The sequence below is a fragment of the Eptesicus fuscus genome, chromosome 3 (genome assembly GCF_027574615.1).
Source record: "Eptesicus fuscus isolate TK198812 chromosome 3, DD_ASM_mEF_20220401, whole genome shotgun sequence".
Taxonomy (NCBI): Eukaryota; Metazoa; Chordata; class Mammalia; order Chiroptera; family Vespertilionidae; genus Eptesicus; species Eptesicus fuscus.
This window is the reverse complement of record NC_072475.1, coordinates 1,639,018-1,663,945: the sequence shown is the minus strand read 5'-3', so window position 1 is coordinate 1,663,945 and position 24,928 is coordinate 1,639,018. Positions and strand designations below refer to the sequence as shown.

General features: G+C 64.1%; 1 protein-coding gene across 2 annotated transcripts; it reads right to left on the bottom strand.

Moving 5' to 3' along the window:
- Nucleotides 1–1,672: 1,672 nt before the first annotated feature.
- IL10RB (interleukin 10 receptor subunit beta) lies at nt 1,673–24,408 on the bottom strand. 2 transcript variants are annotated; one of them, XM_054713443.1, is made up of 7 exons: nt 24,240–24,408; nt 21,207–21,330; nt 17,364–17,521; nt 14,574–14,740; nt 10,981–11,128; nt 7,843–8,003; nt 1,673–2,256 (listed from the first exon to the last, which is right to left on the bottom strand). In XM_054713443.1, exons 1-7 carry the CDS (start codon nt 24,292–24,294, stop codon nt 2,080–2,082), a joined length of 990 nt encoding a protein of 329 aa, XP_054569418.1. In that variant the 5' UTR covers nt 24,295–24,408; the 3' UTR covers nt 1,673–2,079. The 2 variants fall into 2 exon arrangements, with proteins under 2 accessions (XP_054569418.1, XP_054569421.1); XM_054713446.1 differs by lacking the exon at nt 7,843–8,003 and having other exon boundaries at nt 2,091–2,256.
- Nucleotides 24,409–24,928: the final 520 nt, after the last annotated feature.

Here is a 24,928-nt window from a genome sequence, read left to right as displayed (position 1 = left end):
TGTGGCTCACTGGATAGAGCATTGGCCTGTGGACTGAAGGGTCCCAGGCTCCACCCTGGTCAAGGGCATGTACCTCAGTTGCAGTCTTGATCCTTGGCCCTGGTCAGGGTGCATGCACGAACGAGCCAACCAATTGATGCGTCTCTCTCACCTTGACGTTATCTCTGTATCTCTCCCCCTTCCTTCCATTCTCTCTAAAAATCAATAAAAGAAAACAAACAAAACAACAACAATAACAAAAATAGATAAAAATAAATGGAAAAATGGTGAGGAATAACCAAAATAATCTTACCTAATAATAGAGAAACATGTAAATTGACCGTACCTCTGCTACGCCCACAGCCAATCAGAGTGAGTATGCAAATTAACCCAACAAGATGGCGGTTAATTTGCGTACATACCTGGGTCCCGGGAACCTCCTCGCACCCAGGTCACTCCCAGCCTGCGATTGGAGGGGCTGAGCCTGCGATTGGAGGGGTGGGGCGGGACGGGGGGGGTGGCACTTCCCAAGCCTAAAGCCTGGGGCTTGGGAAGGGGCCGAGCCTGCGACCAAACGCAGACCATCCGGAAGTCAGCGCTGGGTTGCCCAGCTGCAGCCTGAGACCCAACACTGACTGCCTGGGTGGCTGAGACCCAGGAAGTAAGTCGGGGTCTGAACTGCAGCCTCAGTGGAAGCTGTTGGTCTGTGTACTTACCTCTCTCTCTCTCTCCCTCTTTCTTTCTGGTCTTCACCAGCAGCCAGGCTTTTCTTTCTCTCCCCGCCTCCCGGGGCTGCGGTTAAGCCCCGCCTCTTTGATCAGGCCCAGAGATGGGCCTGGAGATGCTGACTGGCATAGGAACCAACCAATCAGAACCAAAGGTGGGTGCTGTGGGGAACCAATGGCTGCCTAGGAGGCGGAGCTTCTGACGCTGACTAGCATAGGAACTGACCAATGAGAACCAAATTGGCCAGCAGAGGAGGGCAGTTGGGGGCGACATCAGGCCTGCAGGAGAGGGCAGTTAGGGGTGCTCAGGCTGGCAGGCAGAAGCAGTTAGGGGCAATCAGGCAGGCAGGCAGGCGAGCAGTTAGGAGCCAGTAGTCCCAGATTGTGAGAGGGATGTCTGACTGCCTAAAATGGCAGTCGGACATCCCGCAAGGGGTCCCCAATTGGAGAGGGTGCAGGCTGAGTTGAGGGAATCCCCCCTCCGTGCACGAATTTCGTGCACAGGGCTTCTAGTAGTAGTAATAATCTTACCTAATAGACAAACATGTAAATTGACCCTACCTCTGCTACACCCACAGCTAATCAGAGTGAGTATGCAAATTAGAAGGCCAAAGATGGCGGCCGCCCAGCTGCTCCAGCCACAGAGTGGCCAGGCTGGGCAGGTGGGGCGGGCGAAGGGACCTACAGGAGCCAAGTGCTGCAGTGAAGACAAGACTGCAGACTCCGGAGTCTGCAGCGAAAACGAAGATGGCAGACTCCGGCCTGAGAGAAGATGGCAGGCACTCCGCCTGGGTCCCGGGTGCCAGAGGAAAACCGGTGCTGGAAGCCAAGGGAAGGAAGGCCTATTGCACAAATCTCTGTGCAACGGGCCTCTAGTAATAATAATAATAATGATGATAATAATAATAATAAACGCACTTGAGAGCCTCCTGCAGCAAGACAGTTCTGCGGATGGCATTGGGAACACATGCCGACCAGAGAGGAGAACTTTATTGGGGCGCCGGCCCCACATAGAACAGGAGGAACATGACCCCGAGGAGGCACCCCGAGAACCCAAGTCCGCGCTGTCCAGCGTCCTTCCCCATCGATTGATGGCGTCGGGCGGTGGGTCGGCTTTTCCCGCTTCCGCTCTGATCCCCGGGCTGGCGCTTCCGTTTCTCCCGACTGCGCGGTTCCTAGGTCAGGGCGCCGAGAGGTGTGTGCGGCCAGGCCCCGTGAGGCGTCCTCTGGCGAGTGTCCACTGGCAGGTCAACCCAGGCTTGGGTTCGAGGCTCCGGACCTGGCCCAGCGTCTGAGTCCCGGGCTGGGGTCCCGGCCTCGTGGTTGGTCGCCCTCAGAGGCAGTGCTGAGAAGTGGGGTGTACCCCTCCCAGGGGCTAGCTGGGGGGCAGGCCCTGCCCCGACGGGGTCCCGAGGCCGCCGCTGTCCCCCGGGGGCTGCGGGCTGCTTCCCGAGACTTCGGTGACGACACTCAGCTTGTCGAAAACGTCACTCTCGTCCGAGGGCGGGAAGGAGAGGAACAGGAGCCGGTTGTGCTGGGGGCGGCTCAGGAACTGCGAGGGGAGGAGAGAGCGAGCGAGTGACCGGAGGGCCCTGGCCTGGGCTCAGAGCTTTTACTGGACTCCGGGCTGGAAAACGCGGCTTTCTGTTTACTTGTTAGTTAGTCCTCACCCAAGGGTGTTTCCCATTGATTTTAGGGAGAGTGGGAGGGAGAGGGAAAGACAGAGAGAAACATCGATGTGAGAGACACACTGATTGGCTGCCTCCTGCACCCGCCCCGACCAGGGCCTAGGTACGTGACCTTGACCAGAATCAAACCCGGGACCCTTCAGTCCACAGGCCGACGCTCTATCCACTGAGCCAGACTGGCTAGGTCTGGAAAACCCGGTTTTAAAAAATATGACAAGAACAGTATGAGAGTTCCTCACAAAATTAGTGACCATGTGACCCAGCAATCCCTCCTGGGGAGACCCCCAGAGACCCGAGGCAGGGCCTCGGAGAGGTACCTGCACCCCCAAGGTCACGGCAACATTCGCGGCCGCAGCCAAGAGATGAAAACAACCGGGTGCCCCCTGGCAGATAAACGGATGCACAGCGTGTGGTCCATCCACACAAGGGAATGGCATTCGGCCTAGAAGGGAAGGGCGTTCTGCCCGACCGGCATGGCTCGGTGGTTGTGTCGAGCTGTGTCGCAGTTCGATTCCCGGTCAGGGCACAGGCCCGGGTTGCAGGCTCGATCCCCAGTGGGGGGCGTGCAGGCGGCTGCCGATCAGTGATTCTCTCATCATTGATGTTTCTCTCTCTCTCCCTCTCCCTTCCTCTCTGACATCAATAAAAACATATAAAAACAGAGAAAGAAACGACAAATCGGCACCTCGTTTCCCGAGGGCCCACAGGTGCCTGGGAGGAGGCTTGGGGCCCGTCACCGCGGCTGCCCCGACACAGCCCACGCGCCATCTCCCCCAGAAGCAGGGCTGTCGCGGGCATGGGGGTGGCGGAGTGGGGGGGCGCGGGCGGGGGGAGCGTCCTGGGGCTGAGCCGGGGCCTCGGCTGCTCCCAGCATCCTGCGTCCCTGGAGTCAGCCCTCAGTCCTCTGTCCAGCTGGGGAGCCGCGAGCCCCCCCCACCCCCCGAGACGCAGCTGGTCCCCATCAGCAGGTGCGCTAAGCGCAAAGCACACGCCAGGCTCCGAAGGCTGGTGCGGAGGAGGGTGTTTCAATCGCTGCCGTTCGGACATGCTGGGTCCCATACAGCGGTTACAACTATGGCTGTCTGTCCCCTTTCACTTTGAACACGGCGGCTCCTGTGTGTCCACCCAGTGCATGCTACGGACACGGGCTCCTCATGCTACGGACACGGGCTCCTCATGCTACGGACATGGGCTCCTCAGGGCAGCCGGGGCGAGTCGGCCCGAGCCACCGTCCAGTCACCCGTGTCCAGTGTCTGGTCCCTGAACGGCCTGCTGATTTCACGGCCGTGTTTCTATCCCCGGGGCCACCGCGCTCCTCCTCTCCAGGGTGAGACGGAGGAGCCTTCTTTGGAACAGGAGGAACGTGACCCCAGGAGGTCATGTCAATGTAAAAGCACCCTTCTGCACGCCCACCCGTCCCCAGCCTGTTCCTCGTCCCCCTCTAGGCCAGCAGCGGGCCCCTCCCGGATGCGATCCTGTGCAGGTCGCAGCCAGAGAGGAGGATGGGGGCTGAGTCTGGCTCCACTGTGCCTCCCTCCGGAAGGTGACACCTCACTGCCGCACTTCATGGCGAGGCCCGTGTCCGCCCTGTACCGGGCTCTTTCCAGCCTCCCACTCGTTACTTCCCACCGTGTGAGGTTTTATTCCATAACTAGAGGCCCAGTGCATGAAATTCGTGCATGGGAGTGGGGTGGGGGTGTCCCTCAGCCCGGCCTGCGCCCTTTCGCAATCCGGGACCCCTCAGGTAGGGTCCCTAGGCCTGGCCGGCCATCAGGGCCTATCGGGGCTTTCCTTCCCCTGGCTGATGGAGCTGGTCCCCCCACCCCCCGCCGCTGCCACTGCTTGCCATCTGTGCAGCGCTGCGCCCCTCCCCGCCACCAGTCGCCTCCCTCTGTGGGTGACAGGCATGGGGTGCGATCGCTTGGCTGGCCTGGGTCTCCCTCTGCGGGGCGATCGCTGGCTGACCCCGCACACCCGCCACAGCATCGCTGGCCAGTGGCCTGGGCCACCCTCTGTGGGGAGATTGACTGCAGGGCCCCCAGATCGGTCACCCCGCAGAGGGAGGCCCCGCCCACCCACCGCAGCGCCGCCAGCCAGGTGGCCTGGGCCTCCCTCTGTGGGGTGATCGATTGCGGGGCTTTGTGATCGATGGCTCCGTGATTGATGGCTCTGCGATCGATGGCTCCGTGGTCAATGGCTCCGCAATCGATGGCTCCACAGAGGGAGGCCCTGCGATCGACTGCCCAGCAGAGGGAGGCCCAGACTACCCGGCTGGGATTCCGCGATTGATCGTGGTGACAGCCGGTGGCCTGGGCCTCCCTCTGCGGGGTGATCGATCATGGACTGATGGCGGGAACCCCCCATCCCCCCTCCACCAATCGAACTGCACCCGCCTTGGCTGGCCTGGCGCCAGTGTCTGTCATAGCGTGGTCCTCTGGATGGTAGTTCTGCTGTTCGGTCATTCGGTCAATTTGCATATTATGCTTTTATCATTACAGTTAGTTGACGTGCTGTAGCAACATAATGTGACCTCACCCGCCCTGACATGACTGATGTCAGCTGCTGGCTGCACTGCCCCCTGGGGTGGCCCCCAGGATCTGCCCGGGGGGAGGGGGAGGGAAGTATGTCCCGCTCTCTGTGGGTAAAGGAGGAGGCCGGGGAAAGAGGAACCTCCCCCAGTCCTCAGACCCAGGGGGTGCAGAGAATGGACTAGAAGCTGCGTCGATTCTCCTGGAAAAGGGGGAGAGGCGAGAACAGGGGAGCCGTGCTCGGGCTCAGGCGCCCCATCAGGCGGCGCTGCTGGGGGACCGGGAGCCGGTGGTGGCGCAGTGCATCCCGGCTGCATGCAGCTCACAGCCACAACGCCCCACCCCAGCAACCCTCCCAGCCCGAAGCATTCCCGGGGGGTGGGGGGGGGGCGCGACCCTCTGCATTGCAGTCGGGGGAGAGCGGCCTGGGAGGAGCCTGACCCGCTCCCAGCTCCTGGGCTCCCGTCCTCGAGGGCCCTTGTCCAGCAGCCCCGCCTGGTTCTCTGCTGTTACAGGGCTGGCGCCTGGTCACGTCTGCAGAGCTGTCCAGCCCTGGGGGGCGGGGGGGCTCCACTTTGATTGTCACAGAGCCCCCCACTCCTTTCCTGTCTCTTTGAGGGCGAAGCCCGGAGCGAAAATAACACCACAGCGTGACTTCCTCTCGGGTCTCCATTTACAAGGCGCCTTCTACCCAGAGGAAGGGCCGCCCGCTGTGTTTCCTGCTGCAAATGCGGGGTCTCGCCTTTCACCGCCAGGAGATTCTTTCTTTAAAGTTACTGTTCAACTATTTTATTGCTTTTTAGAGAGAGAGGAAGGGAGAGGGAGAGAGAGAGAGAGAAACATCAATGATGAAAGAGAATCACTGATCGGCTGCCTCCTGCACGTCCCACACTGGGGATGGGGCCCACCATCCAACTGTGACCTCCTGGTTCACAGGTCAACGCTCCACCTCTGAGCCACATGGGTCTGGCCAGTTTTAGCGTTCCAAATGCTTATTTTTAAGTGGTTATATAAATATCTACATAAAACCTCGGTTTTGCCTCTTGACCCGCAAAGCCTAAACTATTTGCTTTCTGGCCCTTTAAGAATATCTGCTGACCTCTGGCGGAGAGGGTTCCCCCAGGAGACACAGCAGAAACCCGTGGGCCCCGGAGTCAGGCTGCCCCTCCTCACGCCAGGCCCCTCTGGCCAAGAAACCAGCCGGCAAGGTCGGAAAGGGCACGACCTCCAGGTGGGGGGACGGCTCCTCCCTTCGGGCCGCGGCTGAGCACAGGCGCCAGGCAGACGCCAAGGCCGCGCTCCATGGGTGGCACTCGCAGTCACCGGGCGTCTCCTGGTGGCGCCCGCCCAGTTCTGTGCGGTGGTTACAGGCTGCAGCCACGGCCGGAGAAGGGCCTGGTGGTCGGAGGTGCAGCCCTGGCAGAGCCGAGTGTCCGGGCGCCCAGCCAGGTCAGCAGAGCCTGGCCACGGGCGGAGGCTGTGGAGGGATCTCGGAGCGGCAGGCCAGGAGTGTGACCGGTGCCACTGGCCGGCCTGCTGTAACTGCCCAGGAGCAGGCTGACCCCTGCGGGCGCTGCTCCGATGGACCCGGGCACAGGGCGGCCTGTCGTGGACGCTGAGGTGCATCCCAACCTCCTTCGGGGAGTGGGCACTCCCCCTGGGTGCCCAGAGCCTGCTGGCCGCTGACACAGCCGAGTGGTCCCCTTGCCGGCAGCCCCCTCCTGGGCATAGCCACCCCCCCCCCCCCGGGGAACGTGGGGCTCACAGGCCCTCTGGCCTCAGTGTAGGGCACCTCCCAAGAGCCGTCCCAGCTCCAGGCCCCCAGACCGGCTGAGGCCGCTGCTATGACTGCATCCCAGCTCTGGGCCCCCACATCCTGCTGCCCTGCACCCCTAGAGGCACTATTCCCACGGGTGCTCCCCACTACGCCTCCTGGACGCCAACCTCCAGCCTAGAGTCCTTGCTGGTGCGTGAGACCAGCGATGGGCCCTCTGGGGCTGGGCCCCGCCTGCCTTTTTTTTTTTCTTTTCAGAGAGGAAGAGAGAGAGAGAGAGAGAGAGAGAGAGAGAATCATGGATTGGCTGCCTCCTGCACGCCCCCCGACTGGGGATTGAGCCCGCAAACTGGGCATGTGCCCTTGACCGGAATCGAATTGAGACCCTTCGGTCCGACGTTCTATCCACTGAGCCACACCAGCTAGGGCAGGCCTGTTTCATTCTAAGTGTCCGCGCACAGCCCTGTGCCGCTGAGCTGAGTCCTCCGGCTCCATCCAGACACAGCCTCTCCTCCCTAAGCCTCTGAGTCTAGGGCACACGCCCATCATTCCGGTCACTCGGGCGCCCCCGACGTGGACACACCATCCCTCTCCCAGCTGTTTGCTGGCCCGGAGCCGAGGGTTTTCCCTTTCTTTCTCCGGTGCCACTCTGAGCACCGCCTTCCTGTCCCAGAGCCATCGCCACCTGGGCTCCCCGACGGCCTGGGGCTCAGGCAGGAAGGTCGGAAAGGGCACGACCTCCAGGTGGGGGGACAGCTCCTGGGACGACCTCTGCTCCTCCCTTCGGGCCGCGGCTGAGCACAGGCGCCAGGCAGGACCAGCCGGCGCCAGGCAGGACCAGCGGGCGCCAGGCAGGACCAGCGGGCGCCAGGCAGGACCAGCGGGCGCCAGGCAGGACCAGCTGGCACCAGGCAGGACCAGCGGGCGCCAGGCAGGACCAGCGGGCGCCAGGCAGGACCAGCGGGCACCAGGCAGGACCAGCCGGCACCAGGCAGGACCAGCGGGCGCCAGGCAGGACCAGCGGGCGCCAGGCAGGACCAGCGGGCGCCAGGCAGGACCAGCGGGCGCCCGCAGGCCTGAACGACTCAGGAGGAAGCTCCCTGCGCTCAGGGCCCGCCCTGCACCCGGCACCCGCCCCCACCGCCTACCTCCTTCAGGTGCTGCGGGAGCGCGTTGCCGGGGGAGAAGGTGTACTTGGTGCCCTTGTAGATGCTCCACAGTAGCGCGAAGCAGCCGGCCAGCAGCAGGCAGGCCGCCAGCACCGAGGCCGCCAGCACCGAGGCCACCACGATCCAGGAGGGGGCGCTGTCTGCAGGGAGGCAGCGGGGTTACATTCTGTCCCTGCCAAGCGGCTCACAGCCACCGAACACTGTCCCCACCACCGGGTCCGGCCACACCCGGAGCAGGGCCGTCCCTTCATCCCGGGGGCGGGGGGGGGGGGGACCCAGCAGCTGTTTGAGGGAGGACCCAACATCTCAAGCAAGTGTCACCCTTTCCTGTCTTTTTCCAAGCGTGGTTTCAGCCATGAGGCGTGTGAGCGCGCGTACACACACACACACTCACACACAAACACACACACACTCACACACACACGTACACACACAAACACACACAAACACACACACATACGCACACACATACAAACACACACACACAAACACACACACACACACAAACACATACACACACACTCACACACATATGTACACACACAAACACACACTCATACAAACACACACACATATACACACACACACATATGTACACACATACACACACACAAACACACACACGTACACACATGCGTACACACACACACAAACACATACACACACACACACACACACACACAACAAACAGGAACTGGATCCCCTCGCCCCCTCGCCGCGGCAAGGAGCCCCCTGTTCTGGAAAAACCTCTTCTCCCCGGGCCGGAGCCCCACTCAGACACCCCGCCCCCCACAGCCCGTGGTGAGAAGGACCCCGAGGGAGGAGAGGCCGAGAGGACCTGCTTCCCACAGGCGGGGGCTCCGGCGCCCATCGGCCCACCCGCCCTCACACGGCGCTGCACGCGCTGCGCCACCCAGGGAGCTGCAGGCATCAGAGCGCGGGCGGCCTGGGCCTCGCCGCCTGTGCTCGGCCGTTTACGAGTGAGCTCACCCCTCCGCACCTCCCTTTTCCTCCTGGGGAAGCAGAGGAGACCTTACAGAGCTCTCACGGGAAAGGGCGGCGAGCTTTAAATGAGGTCACCCCGTCTGAACAAACCTCGAGGGGTGTGTGACCACAGCCCCTTTCAATGGGCAAACTTCCCCTTTTCTGGGAGAAAATGTCGGTTTTTGTCAGTTAATGGGCGATCATTATCGTCCCCAAATACTTGGAAAATTGTTCTTTTTGATCAAGTTATATGGCTCCCGCCCCGTCGGCTGGCATAGGAGCACTCAGCGGCGTGGTTTCAGTACGATCGCTACTGGCACAGTGACGAGGTCTGGCACACACTCGGGGCCCGCGGCCCTTTCCTTCCTCCCGTGTCACAGAGGCGGCCGCTGAGGCACAGGCGGCTCAGGACCTGGCCCGGTCACATGAGGGTGGCGCTCACAGCGGGAGGGACGGGGTGTGGGGACCGTCGGGCCCTGGTGAAGCTCTGGGAAGGCAGATGGCAGGTGTTTAGAGGAAAGAGGGGTGACTGCAAGGCCAGAGGTTCTAGTGACTGCAGGATGGGGCCCCAGGTCCCAGCCCAGATGACTGCTGAGGACTGCAGTGAGGGCGGGTCTGGGACGGAGGTGGGGCCCCGAGGGCTGGCGGCTGTTATCTGAAGGTGCGGCCGAGACCGGGGAGGGGCAGGCGGGTCCCCTCGCCACTGACCCTGGGCCGGGCAAGGGGGTGTGGTAGCGGGGGGGCAGCAGGAAGAGGGAGGAGGGCGGCCAGGGGGTCCCTCCCGAGAGGCAGCAGACCCCCGCCCTCCGCTCAGACGAAGCCGCGGTCACGAGCCCGGGACGGGCAGGATCCCCGCACCCGCGCCAACGGCTGGCGCGTTTACCAAAGCAGAGGAACCACCGGGACGATTCCGGAACCACGGGCCGAGGAGCTCGAGGCCGCTCTCCGGAAACAACACGAACATTCCAGAAGGGCCCCGTCCGTGGCAGCCTCGCCCGCTCAGACAGGCGGTGACTAGGAGAACAGCCGCCGGGCACCCGGAAGGAGGGGCGCCCAGTGGCTGCTCCCGTTGGGGCGGGGTGAACCACAGGTCAAGTGGGCCGCCCGGCAGGCGTGGCGGACCCTCCACCAGGTGTCACTTACGCCAAGAATGCGGATCCCCAGGGCGGCTCTTCCAGGAGGAAACACACCCTGAGGCAGCCGGACTGCCGGCTCAGCCCCAGGCGCCCTCGGCCCAGGGTGTCCATTGCAGCTGATGTCTGCAAAGTCTCTCCCACGCCTTTGTGGACCAGGAAAACCAGCGGCGTATGTAACAGCCCGCCCCATTCCGCCGGCTGGCGCCCTGCAGGCAGGCGGTGCGCAGCCCCGGGGGGGGGGGGGTGTGGGGGTGCCCCGGAGCACACCCACGCTCTGACTCTGAGGACCAGGGGGCAAGGGTCCCACCGCTCCTCTGGGCCAAGCCGCAGACGAGACAAAGCAAATGGCCGAGAAATGAGTTCAGAGACAAAACAGCCGTGAGGAGAGCTGGCCGTCGGCCGCATGCCGAGTCAGGCGAACCGACGGGCGGAAACAGTGCCGGGCGCCAGCGGGCTGTGAGGACACGAGCCGTGCTGTTCGCTCTCTGTGCTGCTCTGAGGGGAGAAGGCGCGTCCCCCCCCCCCGCCCCCCCCCCCCCCCCGGCTGGGAGGTGCGCGGGGGACCTGGGGGCTCACCGGGAGCGCGGCCCGTCCGCCCCGTCGGGAGCTGCCTGTGGTCGTGGGAAGACTGACAACCTCGGCAGAGACCGCAGCCGCCAGCCCTCTGACCCCCGGCCCCGTGCACACCCACAGGCCTTGGCAAGTCTCCCGCCGCCTCACCTGTAACGGCCCACTTGGCACCCTATGGCCTCCTTCCCGGGTAACCGCGTCCTGCTACCCACACAAGCAGCCGGCTCAGGGGGGGCAGAGCAGATTTTGTGGGTGACCCGCTGCGCTCCCGTGCCGCCGGCGGGACTGGAATAAACGCTCATCTGGGACTCAACCCCGTCTCCGCTGGATTGGCTCCGGGAGTGACAGGCACGGGTGACGTGGAGGGGCCTCCCACCCGCACGGCGTGTGCCAAGCTCCTGGAAGTGTGGCGGGAGTGCCGACTCACCGTCGCTGACGGTTCCCTCGCAGACGGGCTCGCTCCACCGCCCGGTTTTGTTCCGATGGGGAAGAAAGCCCCGGACTCGAACACAGTACGTGGTCCACGGCGCCAGGTTTCTGAGGACCTCGAAGTCATACTGACAGGTCACTGGGTGCTGGTGAGGGAGACAAAGTAAGGACCGGCCTCAGCAGGGAAGGGACACCCGCCCCCCGCCCCCCTCTTCCCAGGTATAATCTGGACGTCAGGCTCGAAACAGGAAGATGAGGGGACCACGCACGTCTCCCAGTTCATCCCGGGGTCCCTTCTAAGAGGGGGCGAGCACTGACTGATCCTCACACACGTGCTTCTTTGTTTTATTTTGTTCATCCTCATCCGAGGGGATTTTCCCATCGATTTTTAGAGGGAGAGGGAGAGAAAGGGAGAGAGACAGAGAGAGAGACACACAGAATGGTGGCCTCCTGCAGGAGCCCCGACCAGGCCCGGGCCGGGGAGGAGCCTGCAACCGAGGTACGTGCCCTTGACCGGAATCGAACCCGGGACCCTTGGTCTGCAGGCCGACGCTCTATCCACTGAGCCACACTGGCCAGAGCATAAATGTGTTTCTTCGATTCTCTAGTTTAAACAACACACAAACCATTCCACTTCCTTTTCAAAAAGGACCTACTAGTTGTAGATGTTGAATCGTGCACCCCCCAGTTCACACGCTGAAGTCCTCACCCCGGTGCCTTAGAGACCTCGCCGGATATAGTGTGGGCTTTACAGGGACAAGCAGGCTACCATGACATCCTTAAGAGGCAATCAGGTTAAGAGGATGCCAGCATGCCCTGTGTCCCCATACGGAGAGGACGTGTGGACACAGACACGCAGGCAGGGAGGCGGCCTGTGAGGATGAGGGCAGAGATGGGAGCGATGTGGCTCCAGGCCCGGAGCCCAAGGTTATCAGCGACCAGCAGGGGCTGGGAGGGGCCTGGAGCAGCCGGTCCCTCAGCCTGGAGGGACCCAGCCCTGCAGATGCCATGATCTGCCTCAGCCTCCAGAACCTGGAGGCCATCACCCTGTCCTGAGGTCGCCGCCTGGGGTGTTTTGTTACGGCAGCCGAGCTGACGGGTACACGGTCGGCTACAGGAAGACTCAGTGCGACTTTCCTTCCAAGTCAGGAGTCCGGGTTTGAGCCTGGCTGCTGGGGTTCCCTCGCACTGCTTCCCCGCTCCTGCACCCAGGGTGCCCTCCCCCGGTGGCCCACCTCCCCCGCAGGGCCCACACCGCCGCCTGCCTGGAGGGGGCATCCCCGACTCCTCTTAGCTTGATCTGAATGTAAGCGATCATGATGGAATCTGAGAACCCAAAGCCGTTCCTGGCAAAATGCAGGGAATCAGGAGCACCTGCCGCGTGCATGCCCACCCTGGTGGGAGCTGCCCGGGGAAGGGGCCCGGCCAGCCGGCCGCGGGGCAGGAACCGCACAGGAGGGGGGCACACCTGCGCTGTGTTGGGCGTTGGTTCTCTCTCCTTGGGGACTGGGCTGACCGACAGCTTGTGGATATTCCTTTATTGCACGAGAAGCTAAATCCGCGGAGGGCAGGGACTGGGTTATACCCACCGGGCACATGAAGAGGATGGCATGACTCCTAATTAAAACGAAAAGGGAAAAGCCCCAACTCCTGCGTTCGTTCCTAGAAATCCAATCGCTCTGGCACGTGCGATGCTCTATCAAAGGCGACCCTGAGAGGCGGGCCCAAGGCAGAGAGGGAGCGGCGCGCGGGGCGGGGGGGGGGGGGGTGCGCTCCGATGGCTTCCCCGGCCCCCCTTCCCTCTGGGCACTCCTGGTCTCCCTTCTCCCATCAGGAAGCAATAGCGTTTCTAAGAGCCGCGTCTGCTATCAGTTGGGAACCTGACTCGGGCCTGTAGGCGGCATCTGCAGGCCGAAGGGACCACCTGGTCTTGTTGCTGGGGAAGTGGGGGGGCTGCCTGGGCAGAAAACCACAGACGGGGGTTTATAAACAGGCGTCCTCACAGCTCCGGAGGCTGGAGTCCAAGGTCCAGGTGCCAGCAGGCCTGGTGTCTGGCGGGGACGCACTTCCTGGCTCGAAGGCGCTACTTCCTGGGAGTCCTCACAGGGCCGGAGGGGCGAGGAGTCTCCGGGGTCTCATCATAAAAGCTCCCCCTTCACAACCCGATCACCCCTCCTTCCGCCACCATCCCACGAGGGCTTACGTTCCAACACGTGGACCTGGGGTGGGGGACGCAGACACCCAGCCACAGCACAGATCAACCGGCAATGGCATCCGGCCGGCGTGGCTCAGGGGTTGAGCATCGACCTATGAACCAGGAGGTCACGGTTCGATTCCCGGTCAGGGCACAGGCCCGGGTTGTGGGCTCCATCCCCAATCGTGTAGGAGGCAGCCAATCCATGATCCTCTCTCATCATTGAGGTTTCTATCTCTCTCTTCCTGTCCCTTCCTCTCTGAAATCAATTAAAAAAAAATTTTTTTTTTTTAAAAGGAAGGCGGATATCTTGCATATTTCAATGGAGCATTTTCTGGGGGGAAGTTAACTTGAAATGTTGCGGGGGGCTACGCAGTACGTACATGTAAATTTAATGACAACATTCCTAAGACAACACACATGGCTGACCCTTTGCCGCCGAACGCTTGGGAATTAAGTGATAAAATCAACACCGGATGCGGAGGAGATAACACCCATGTATGTAACGTAAGGTACATAACACACAGGTACGTCCGTTTAGGGCCACACGTGGCTTTCGGCTGAGAAGCACTAAGAACAGGAATAAACCTGACCCAGGACGAGAGGAAACCACTTCACGTGTCTGCGTCCGGGGAAGGGGCCCCGGTGCTGCCCGTCACACTGGCCAGGCGAGGGAGCGCGGCCTCGTTCTTCCTTGTCATCCAGTCCCCCAGCCGCCCCCGCCGCCCCCAGCCGCCCCAGCCACGGCTCTTCCCCCGCTTTGCTGACGAAGGGGGTCATGGTGGCCACTGCGCAGACATGAGGAAGCTGAGGTCGAGCATGTGACCACAGTCCCTCGGTGGCAGGGGCCACGTCCCAACAGGTCTTCCCTCCCCAGCCCATGTTTTGGAAGGGACTGCCCCCCAGGGAGGGGGAGAGCGATGGGAAAAGTGGCCGCAGCAGGTACCATGGACCCCGCTCAGCCCGGGGTGGGCTGCCTGACCGTGGACGGGACTGTCCGGGGTGGAGGTGGGGCTTGGGGTTCAGGCCATGAAACAGCCGTCACTCAGCGACCACCTGACTCAGTGGATCTCCCGACTCAGCCTCCCCAAGTTCCCCAGCCAACCGCCGAGTCAGCGCGGCTTCTCCTGCAGCTTCCCCTCGGGAGGGCACGGGGTCTGCTCTCGCCGCCAGCGCCCCGCCAGGCTGCTCCTGCGCTTCCCCGGGGCCTGGGAGCGGAGCCGGGGACACGGTCCTCCCCCGACCGGGAGCTCTGGGTGCTCTCAGGCCTCAGGTCCTCTGGACCTTAGGGTGCTGCCTCCTGGTGAGACCCTGGCTGGAGGGCCCCCTAGCGCCCCCCCCATCATCCTGGCCTCAGACCCACACCGAGCAGAGAGCAGAGAGCCTGCTCCGCTCACCTTGGCGTCCGAGCCGTTCTTCCAATATTCCACGTTGTAAACCCACGAGCTATAAATGTTCCTCATGGTCCACGTCTCATGTTCCTTCTCGATCCTCGGGGCTAAGAAGCGGACGTGTAAGGAATTAGCCAGCGCTTCCACTCGCACGCCCGGAGGTCCGATAACGGCTGCGGGTGAGAACAGAGCGAAATGACAATCAAAAATCATCGTTTAAAAACGTCAGCGTTGCCCTGGCCGGTGTGGCTCAGTGGATAGAGCGTCGGACTGCGGGCTGAAAGGTCCCAGGTTTGCTTCTGGCCAAGGGCACATGCCTGGGTTTCAGGCCTGATCCCAAGTGGGGGGGCGTGCAGGAGGCAGCCAATCAATGATTCTCTCTCATCATTAATGTTTCTATCTCCCTCTCCCTTCCTCTCTGAAATCAATAAAAAATGTTTAAAAGAAAAAGAAGGCGTCACTAACATTAAAAAAATAATAAAAATAAAAACAATAAAAACGTCAGCGTTTAGTTTTCATCACCGTGCAGACCCGCCGTCTACTGGCGCGCTCTGCCCTTGGAGACCCCACTGCCGGGCCCGGACGGGCGTGGCTGAGGGCAGCTGGGTTTTGTTTCTGGAAAACAAACCTGATGACCTTTTCTTCTATTAACCATCGTGGTTCGTTTACATTTGTTGTAGTTCCTGATGTCTTCCGAACCATCCCACGGACCTTATTTCTGCTTCCTGTGAAGACCGCCCCCCGCCCCCCGCCCCCGCCCGGCTTACTAGGTTGAATTGGCTTTATCTCCGTGGCTGGGTTAGAAGCTCCAGATGGTACTGCTGCTATTTTTAGTTTAACAGATACCATTAACCACATACGTTTTCCAGGGGAGTCTGAAGCTGTTGCCTTCCACATGTTCTTTTACTAGATTAGACGTGCATGTGGCTGGGTCTCAGCTCCATCGCTGCCTCCACAGCGAGCCGACTCTCACCCCCGTGTGAAGAGCCGCTCCCCGCCTCCTGCCCGGGGCCTGGCTGTATTCTCCTGACAGACACGGTCACTCTCTGTCATAGAACATGTATCCAGCCCGGCTGGCACGGCTCAGGGGTTGAGTGTTGACCTACGAACCAGGAGGTCACCATTGGATTCCCGTCAGGGCACAGGCCCAGGGTGCGGGCTCCATCCCCAGTGTGGGGCGTGCAGGAGGCAGCCGATCCATGATTCTCTCTCATCACTGATGTTTCTCTCTCTCCCTCTCCCTCTCCTTCTCTCTGAAATCAATAAAAATATATTTTAAAAAATACGCTATCTGCCTTCCCCCTTAGAAAGGAGGCTCCCCAGGGCAGGATTTCATCGCTGTCCTGCTCACGGCCGCAGCGTCAGCCCGAGAATGTGCCTGCACACAGCGGGCGCCCGGGAGCAACTGAGGAAGGAAGAATGACTGGCTCTGGGCAAGCCCGCGGCGCGTCCTGTTCCGTGCTGTCCTCCGGCGGCTGCGCGTGGGCCTGCCGCCCGCCCCCACCTCATTGCTAACCTGCCTGCTGGGGGCTAACCACCGGCACACAAACCCGCTCGGTTTCTCCACAGCAAGCACCAACAGCTCCACACGACACCCGAAGCACGTTCCTGTCACATAAACTGAGAGGCAAATGTCCCATACGGGGCACTTGTTGCTGAAAGCGGTGCAGGAGCCCGGGTCCCTCGCTCTTTACCGCTGTGACCTGGGCAAGCTCCTTCCCTATCTCTGTGCCCGTTCCTAAAGGGAACTTCCAGAACAAGATGCTCCAAGCGGGTTGGTAACGAGTCAGGACTGGCCAGTGGCTTCGCAGCTCCAGGAGCAGAGCCCGTGCTGCGAGCAGAGCCCCTGACTGCTGACGCGGCTCTGTATTTCTCAACGATGACGTTTTTCTTAGATTTAACAGAGACGCCTTTAGAAGAGATAACATAACTTGAATAACTTCTGACTCCAGAGAAAGGAGTGTTTTTGCGTAAGCCTGGGAACTGGGGAAGGGCGGAAGGACTCCCTGGCTGCCCTCCCTCCCCGAGTGAGCGGAACTGGGGGAGCCCCCGGGGCCAGGGCAGGGGGTGCTATAGAGTATATACATATACTCCTAATTGAGTTCAGAGAGGAAGTGCGAGGCAGAGGGAGAGACAGACAGAAACATCGATGATGGGAGAGAATCATGGACCGGGTGCCTCCTGCACTGTGGGCATGTGGCCTCACTGGGGATTGAACCGGTAACCCCTTGGTTCCTGGGTCGACGCTCGACCGCTGAGCCACGCCGGCTGGGCCCTTGTCTGTTTGGATACGCAGATACTCTCCATGGCGTCCCACCTGCCTCCAGAATTCAGTGCAGCAACGAGCTGGTCAGGCCGTGGCCGAGGAGCCGTGGGCTGGGCCACGCCGCCCAGGTGTGCCGTGGGCTGTGCCGTCCAGGTATGTGGGGGTCGCTATGGGGACTGAGATCACCTGGTGACACACTTCTCAGGGGGTCCCCGGGCTCAGCGGTGCATGACTGTACGCTAACCATCCCAGGTCTTCTCCTGAACAGCCCTGGCCCAACTCGTCTCACCTCGAAGGCATTCCGCTGCTAAATTCCTCCTTAGTCACCCTTCTGACTTCCTGCCCACCCTCCCGTCTCTCCAGGGGCTTCCTGAAGGCCACGATCCTCTCTGCTGTGTGTTCCCCCAGTTCCTGGGACAAGGCCACCCACTCTGTGGGCACCCAAAGGATTCTGGCTGGCGGGCAGCGATGGGGAAGACCCCAAGGCGTGGCGAGGACATCACAACGACACGGAGAGCGGGGCGACTCACTGTCGTCGACGGGACAGAAGGTGATGTTCACCCAGTCGGAGTGCTCGTCCCCGCGCTCGGCCCTGACGCGCAGGGTGTGGTCGCCGTACTTGGAGAGCTCCGAGAAGTCGCACTCCGTGGCGGCGGTGCCCACGCAAATGTCCTGGAACTTCCTGTAACTACAGAACCGGAGACGGGACGCCTGAGGCTGCTAACTCACCGATCGGCGGCCTCCTGCACGCCCCCCACGGGGATCCAGCCTGCAACCCAGGCATGTGACCTTGACCGGGATTGAACTGTGACCTCCTAGTTCACAGGTCACCATGGAGCCACGCCAGCCAGGCGAGCAAGCAAATTCATCATCCGTGCTGACGACTAGGATGCACGATTCATGAGCATTTCACACACGGAGTCCCCCGGGGCCTGGACACTCCTGGAACTATTTTAAAAATGGAGAGATCTAAAAAACGATTCCAGCCCGGTGGGCGTGGCTCCGTGGTTGAGTGTCGACCTGTGAACCAGGAGGTCTAGGATTCTGGGTCAGGGCACGTGCCTGGATTGCGGGCTCGATCCCCAGTAGGGGGCAGGCAGGAGGCAGCCGGTCAATGATTCTCATCATCGATGTTTCTCTCTCTCTCTCTCCCTCTCTGAACTCAATAAAAATACGTTTTTAAAAATGTTCAGTTCCAGCCCTGGCTGGTTTGTCTCAGTGGACAGAGCGTCGGCCTGCGGGCTGAAGGGTCCCGGGCTCGATTCCGGTCAAGGGCACAGGCCTGGGTTGTGGGTTCGATCCCCAGTGGGGGGCGTGCAGGAGGCATCTCTCATCATTGATGTTTCTCTCTCCCTCTCCCTTCTCTCTGAAATCAGTAAAAACATACACATTGTTTTTAAAAAAGGTCCGTTCCAGGGTCAAACAATTTGGGGCACAAGCTGGGTTGAGCGTGGAGAGGCGCCTGCTCACACAGAAGTTCCAGACGTTCCCGTCCCGGGAGCACGTGCCTCCCCGAGGGAGCCAAGCATTCCACACGGTGACGAAGGCCGCCCCGTCCCCGGGGACGCGCTTCTGAGGACGGGACACGCTGTGCAAGGGGGACACACACGCTCAGCCGCAACGAGCACGTGGCAGCGATTTCGGTAACGCCCCACGCGTGACTTTGCTGGGATTTCTCTGGAGAAACGGGAATCAATTCGTGGACCTCCGCTCCCGGCCCTGACCCCGGCCACTGGAGGGAGGGGGCCGCCACGTGAGGTGGCAGAACAGGGGTGTCTGGGAGCACCCCAGGGGTGTGACTCCTCCTCCCCCAGCCCCGAGGGGAGGCGCCCTGAGCCCCACCTGCCCCAGGAGAGCCGGGCTCTGTCCCACGGCTCCTCGCCACCTGCCGTCTGGGCCCACCGCCAGCGAGGTGACCAGGAAGCCGCTGATAAACTGCCGACAGCTCACACCTGTCGCACGCGGTCTCAGGTGAGCACGCGGTGTGCTGTCCCCCCCAGGAGGGCGGCTGACACGGCTCCTGTGTCACAGGTGACGGCAGGCGGGAGGCTGAGGCGCGCAGGCCTGCTGGGCGCCAGGGCCCGGGGCCAGCAGGGACCTGCCGTTCCCGGGGGAGCGGACCGTCTGGGGAAAAGCAGGCGAGATGCCCGCTTCACACCCCGCTCTCCACTCCACACACCACATTCCGCCGGCCACGCAGCTGCCCCCCCCGCCCCCGCCCGCCGTTCGGAAAACCCCAGGGCCCTTTCATTAAGGGGGTGACCCCCAGGGGCCCCCCTTCCGTTAAACTGAAGCATCCACTGGGGGGGGGACACAGTATTTCCAAGTGGCTCCGCGTAACCTCTCCTCCGCCAGGTCCCCTGTGTGGCACTTACAAGCATTTTCCTCCCCATTAAATGGCAAGGCGACCCCTCCCCCATCTTTACGTTTCACTGTTTAGATGTTTCTACAAGGAAGTCATGAGTGCCCGCCCCGTCCCCCGCCCCCATGCGCACACAGGAGGCGGTCTGTGCCAGGCGACGAGGGCGGAATTCTCAGCCGAGCTCCCGAGCCAAGGGCGGTGGGTGTGAGAGCTGGGGTGCTGGGCCGCGGAGCCGAGACCTCCCTGCTCTTAGGAAACGCCCCGGGAAGCAGAGGGCAAAGGGCACGCTGAGCGGCAGGGGAGCTGGGAGCCCGGGTAAGGCCGTTGGGAAGCTCTGGGGACCGTAGGGTGAGCACGGGATTCCTCGGGACGATCAAGGGAGGAATGAGGCACGCCAGGCTGTCCTCCGCGTCCGCCCGCTCCTCTCACCCGCAGGCCTGTGTCTGCGGGCGGAAGGCTGGGTGGGGAGGAGCGTGGGGTTCATGGGAGTACTCCTGGACCCGTTTCCTCCTGCTCCACGAGGGGACCGTCCGTCTGTGGGTTCTGTGTCACCCGCCAGCAGGTGCCTCTGTCTGCACCCTGCAGGCCAGCCCATGGTGTGCGGGGGGCGGGGGCGGCTGGGAAGGGAGGCCCGGCGCAGAGGGAAACCAGCAGGCAGGCCGGGTCTGGGAGGTCAGCACCCCACAGAGATCCTCGGGTCGGACACTCGCCCTCCCTCACCTCGCACCTCCCTGCAGCTTTCGGGGACCAGCCTTGCTCGGCAGGAGCTGTCTCTGCTCAGTCTCTGCCATGGCCACGGAGCACCCTCTGTGCGAACCACCTGCACCCACGGCGCGGGGGGGGGGGGTTATGGTCTGTCATTGGGGGGAGGGGAGGTGGCAAGGGCGTTCGGACTTGGCCTCCACCCTCCTGGACAGCTTCCACTGGGCATTGCTGACTTCTAGCAACACGACTCTGTAGCTGGGGTGCTGTCAGCAACAGTTTCTCTTAAAAACACCCATGTGCCTGCCCGGTGTGGCTCAGCGTTGAGCGTCGACCTAGGAACCAGGAGATCAGGGTTCGATTCCCGGTCAGGGCACAGGCCCGGGTTGCGGGCTCCATCCTCAGTAGGGGGTGTGCAGGAGGCAGCCGATCAATTAGTCTCTCATCATTGATGTTTCCATCCCTCTCTCCCTCTCTGAAATTAATAAAAATATATTAATAAAAAGAGCCCTAGCCAGTATGGCTCAGTGGATGGAGCCTGCGGACTGAAGGGTCCTGGGTTTGATTCCCGGTCAGGGCACATGCCCAGGTTGTGGGCTGGATCCCCAGTAGGGGGTGTGCAAAAGGCAGCCAATCAATGATTCTCATCACTGATGTTTCTCTCTCTCTCTCCCTCTCCCTTCTTCTCTGAAATCAATAAAAATATATTTAAAAATGAAATAAAATTTAAAAACTGCGGTTTGTGCCAGTTCCAGAGTGATGTCTCCTATTAAAAAACACACAAAGCCCTGACCGGTGTGGCTCAGTGGACAGAGCGTGGGCCTGCGGACTGAAGGGTCCCGGGTTCGATTCCGGTCAAGGGCATGTGCCTTGGTTGTGGGCACATCCCCGGTGGGGGGTGTGCAGGAGGCAGCTGATCGGTGTCTCTCTCTCATCGATGTTTCTAACTCTCTATCCCTCTCCCTTCTTCTCTATAAAAAATCAATAAAATATATTTAAAAAACAAAACAAAACCCGAGAAGCTCGCTTCATCGTCGGTGACCACGTGGCCGACGGCCTCCACGTCCCGGTGACAAAGCGCCTCCCTCTCCCACCGCCCCTGCGGGGCCCGGCCAGGCACCGGGACGAAGGGGACCCGGTTCACCTGTCCGCCGGGGCCGCGCTCTCACCGGCACGTCCCGGGCAGGAAGAGACGGGGCGGCCCGTGGCTGTCACCGGCACGTGGGTGACGCAGGCGCGTTTCCGAGGCCCAGCCCGGCCCGGGGCCACCGTCCTCGGCAGCTTCCTGCCGCCCACGCCCCAGACTCACCTGAGGTACTGAGCTGTGAAAGTCAGAGTCCCGTTGGGAAACGAGGGCGACTCCCATTCCAGAATGTTCTTGAAATTAACGGAATTCATCCTGACGTTTTCTGGAGGAGGCACCGCTCCGAACGCTGTGGAGATGAAGGGAAAGCGGCTGCAGCCTTTCCCTCTGGAAGGTCACCCAGCCTGGCCAGCTGCGTCCGCGTTAGCGCCTGCCTGTGCACCGAGGGGTCGAGGGGTCGAGGGTTCGAATCCCGGTCAAGGGCAAGTGCCTGGGTTGCAGGTTCGATCCCCGTTTACAGCGGGGGCACATGCATGTGGGAGGCAGCCAGTCGATGTGTCTCTCTCACATGGATGTTTCTCTCTCTCTCCCCTCCCCCCTCCTTTCTACTCTCTCTGAAAATCAGCGGGAAAGTAGCCCTGGGTGAGGATTAAAGAGAAAAGGTCGCCCAAGAAAATGCCCAGCTCCCGCGCTCCGGCCTCCCCCGCGCTCCCCGCGCCCAGGGCGCCGCGGGAGGAAGGGTGCGGGTGCGGGTGGGCGGGCGGGTTCAGACACGTCCCAGAGGCATCGAGGCTAGATTTCAGCGCGTCTGCGGCCGAGACCCGAACTCAATCTCCATCCCGGCCTGAGCACCTGACGCCGGGGTGGGCTGGGGCAGGGGAGGCGAGCGCCCCGTCCTAGCAGCATGAGGTTTGGGGTGCTGGAGCCATGCCCAGGGGGTGTCTGGACAGCGGGATGAGTGGCTCCGAGGGCCGAGGACAGATCTGGGCTGGAGATGGACGTCATTTTTAAGCTTAAGAGGGAATGTCTGACATCCACACCAGCAGAGGCGAGAGGAGAAGACCACCACGGCCGTCCCCCAGCCGGCGCGGCAGAGGGGTCTGAGCCGGGCCGCGGTGCGGCTGAGGGAGGGGTGCGGGGAGGGAGAGGCAGGCCGCACGAACCTGGGAACACGGAGGGGAAGGAGACTCGGGGAGAGACGTGTCCCCGTGCCCCCGTGTCTGGGAGGCCGTTCCGAGAAGCGTGGGACCAGGGGCTGCAGGCTCGGATGCCGTCCGTTTCAAAACCGCGCCGGGAAACCCCATCTTCCCACACCCTCGAACCCGGGGCCCCCCATCACCAGCCACCCGGGTCACCGGTGGGACCCCGGCGGGTGGAGGGGACACCGGGCCTCAGTTTGGTTTCGGCTCCTGAGCCCTGGGGTGGGCCGGCTGCTGGCGATGCTCGGGGAGACCAGCAGACAGGGCGGTGTCAGAGCTCCCCCAGCCGGGGAGAGGGTCCCTCACCTCCTCTCCTCCCCCAGCCCCACCCTGCCACGTGGGTTACCTCCCGGCTTTGGGGAGCTGGGCCACCGCCGCCCGTCCTCCTGGGGCGCCACTCAGGACAAAGCCGTCTTCCCCCCCTGCGCCCCCGTCTAGTGTTTGCTCCGGCAGCCAGGTGGGGGGCCAAGGGGTGAGGGTGAGGGGCCGAGGGGTGAGGGTGAGGGGGCGAGGGGTGAGGGTGAGGGTGGGGGGGCGAGGGGTGAGGGTGAGGGGCCGAGGGGTGAGGGTGAGGGGGCGAGGGGTGAGGGTGGGGGGGCGAGTGGTGAGGGTGAGGGTGGGGGGGGCGAGGGATGAGGGTGGGAGGCCGAGGGGTGAGGGTGAGGGGGCGAGGGGTGAGGGTGGGGGGCCGAGGGGTGAGGGTGAGGGGGCGAGGGGTGAGGGTGGGGGGCCGAGGGGTGAGGGTGGGGGGGCGGGGGTGGGGGGGGGGGGGGGGGGGGTGGGGGGGGGGGGGGGGGGGGGGGGGGGGGGGGGGGGGGGGCGGGGGGGGGGGGGGGGGGGGGCCAGGGGGGGGGGGGGGGGGGGGGGGGGTGGGGGGGGGGGGGTGGGGGGGGGGGGGGGGGGGGGGGGGGGGGGGGGGGGGGGGGGGGGGGGGGGGGGGGGGGGGGGGGGGGGGGGGGGGGGGGGGGGGGGGGGGGGGGGGGGGGGGGGGGGGGGGGGGGGGGGGGGGGGGGGGGGGGGGGGGGGGGGGTGGGGGGGGGGGGGGGGGGGGGGGGGGGGGGGGGGGGGGGGGGGGGGGGGGGGGGGGTGGGGGGGGGGGGGGGGGGGGGGGGGGGGGGGGGGGGGGGGGGGGGGGGGGGGGGGGGGGGGGGGGGGGGGTGGGGGGGGGGGGGGGGGGGTGGGGGGGGGGGGGGGGGGGGGGGGGGGGGGGGGGGGGGGGGGGGGGGGGGGGGGGGGGGGGGGGGGGGGGGGGGGGGGGGGGGGGGGGGGGGGGGGGGGGGGGGGGGGGGGGGGGGGGGGGGGGGGGGGGGGGGGGGGGGGGGGGGGGGGGGGGGGGGGGGGGGGGGGGGGGGGGGGGGGGGGGGGGGGGGGGGGGGGGGGGGGGGGGGGGTGAGGGGGGGGGGGGGGGGGGGGGGGGGGGGGGGGGTGGGGGGTGGGGGGGGGGGGGTGGGGGGGGGGGGGGGGGGGGTGGGGGTGGGGGGTGGGGGGGGGGGGGGGAGGGGGGGGGGGGGGGGGGGGGGGGGGGGTGGGGGGGGGGTGAGGGGGGGGGGGGGGGGGGGGGGATGGGGGGGGGGGGGGGGGGGGGGGGGGGGGGGGTGGGGAGGGGTGGGGGGGGGGGGGGGTGGGGGGGGGGGGGGGGGTGGGGGGGGGGGGGGGGGGGGGGGTCGGGGTGGGGGGGGGGGGGGGGGGGGGGGGGGGGGGGGGGGTGGGGGGGGGGGGGGGGGGGGGGGGGGGTGGGGGGTGGGGGTCGGGGTGGGGGCCGCTCTGTCCGTCGGGGCAGGAAGGCCTCCCTGGGCTGAGGACTCGGAACCACGGAGCCCGGAGCTGGGGGCAGAGCTCAGACGGGGGGTGCTCAGCCCGAGTGGCCCAGGGAGCACTGGGTACGTCCAGGGCGTCTGAGGGGACCCCTCAGGGTGGCCCTTGGGGTCATCGCTGCCCCACGGGGCTCCCCGGCGCGCCTCTGCCGGGACGCGGGGCCCACCCCACGCGGGTCCGGTCGGCGCGCAGGTGGCGGGGCCGGGGGGGGGATGTGGGGGCACCAGCCGCGCCCAGGCCTCACCTGTCGCCGTCACCAGCAGGCAGCCGCCCAGCCAGCCCCGGAGGCCGCGCGCCATGGCCGCGCCGGGTCCCCGCCCGAGGGCGCTGGGCGGCGGGCAGGCGGCCCCCGAGTCCCCTCCGCCGCGACGCACCGGCCCAGCCCCAGGCCGCTTCCGGGTTCGCGGGGCGGGGCCCCTTCGCCCGCCGCCCCGCCCCCTCCCGGCCCCGCCCCTCCCGGCCCCGCCCCCTCCCGGCCCCGCCCCCCTCCCGGCCCCGCCCCTCCCGGCCCCGCCCCCTCCCGCCGCCCCAGCGCCTGAGCCCCGCCCTCCTGAGTGGAAAACACCGACACCGTGAAACGGGTTGCGAAACTGGCGCTCAGGGTCCCGGAATGGAGCTCACACAGGCCAGGCATCCGAGGCGCCACCTGGCTGTGTATGTCCTGGCATCACCTGGCGGGGTGTCTGCTGCATCACCTGGTGGGTGTGTCCTGGCATCACCTGGTGGTGTGTGTCCTGGCATCACCTGGCTGTGTGTGTCCTGGCATCACCTGGTGGGGTGTCTGCTGCATCACCTGGTGGGTGTGTCCTGGCATCACCTGGTGGGGTGTCTGCTGCATCACCTGGTGGGTGTGTCCTGGCATCACCTGGTGGGGTGTCTGCTGCATCCTGTCTGCTGCATCACCTGGTGGGTGTGTCCTGGCATCACCTGGTG

What these genes read in the sequence shown, in the direction of transcription:
- IL10RB (XM_054713443.1), bottom strand. Translation starts at nt 24,294, where the DNA reads ATGGCGCGCGGCCTCCGGGGCTGGCTGGGCGGCTGCCTGCTGGTGACG. An exon ending in CGAGGGAACCGTCAGCGACG is followed by an intron (nt 8,004 to 10,980) that starts GTGAGTCGGCAC and finishes GCCTCCCTGCAG; the next exon opens with ACAGCGCCCCCTCCTGGATC. An exon ending in TCCCGCAGCACCTGAAGGAG is followed by an intron (nt 2,257 to 7,842) that starts GTAGGCGGTGGG and finishes CTCCCCTCGCAG; the next exon opens with TTCCTGAGCCGCCCCCAGCA.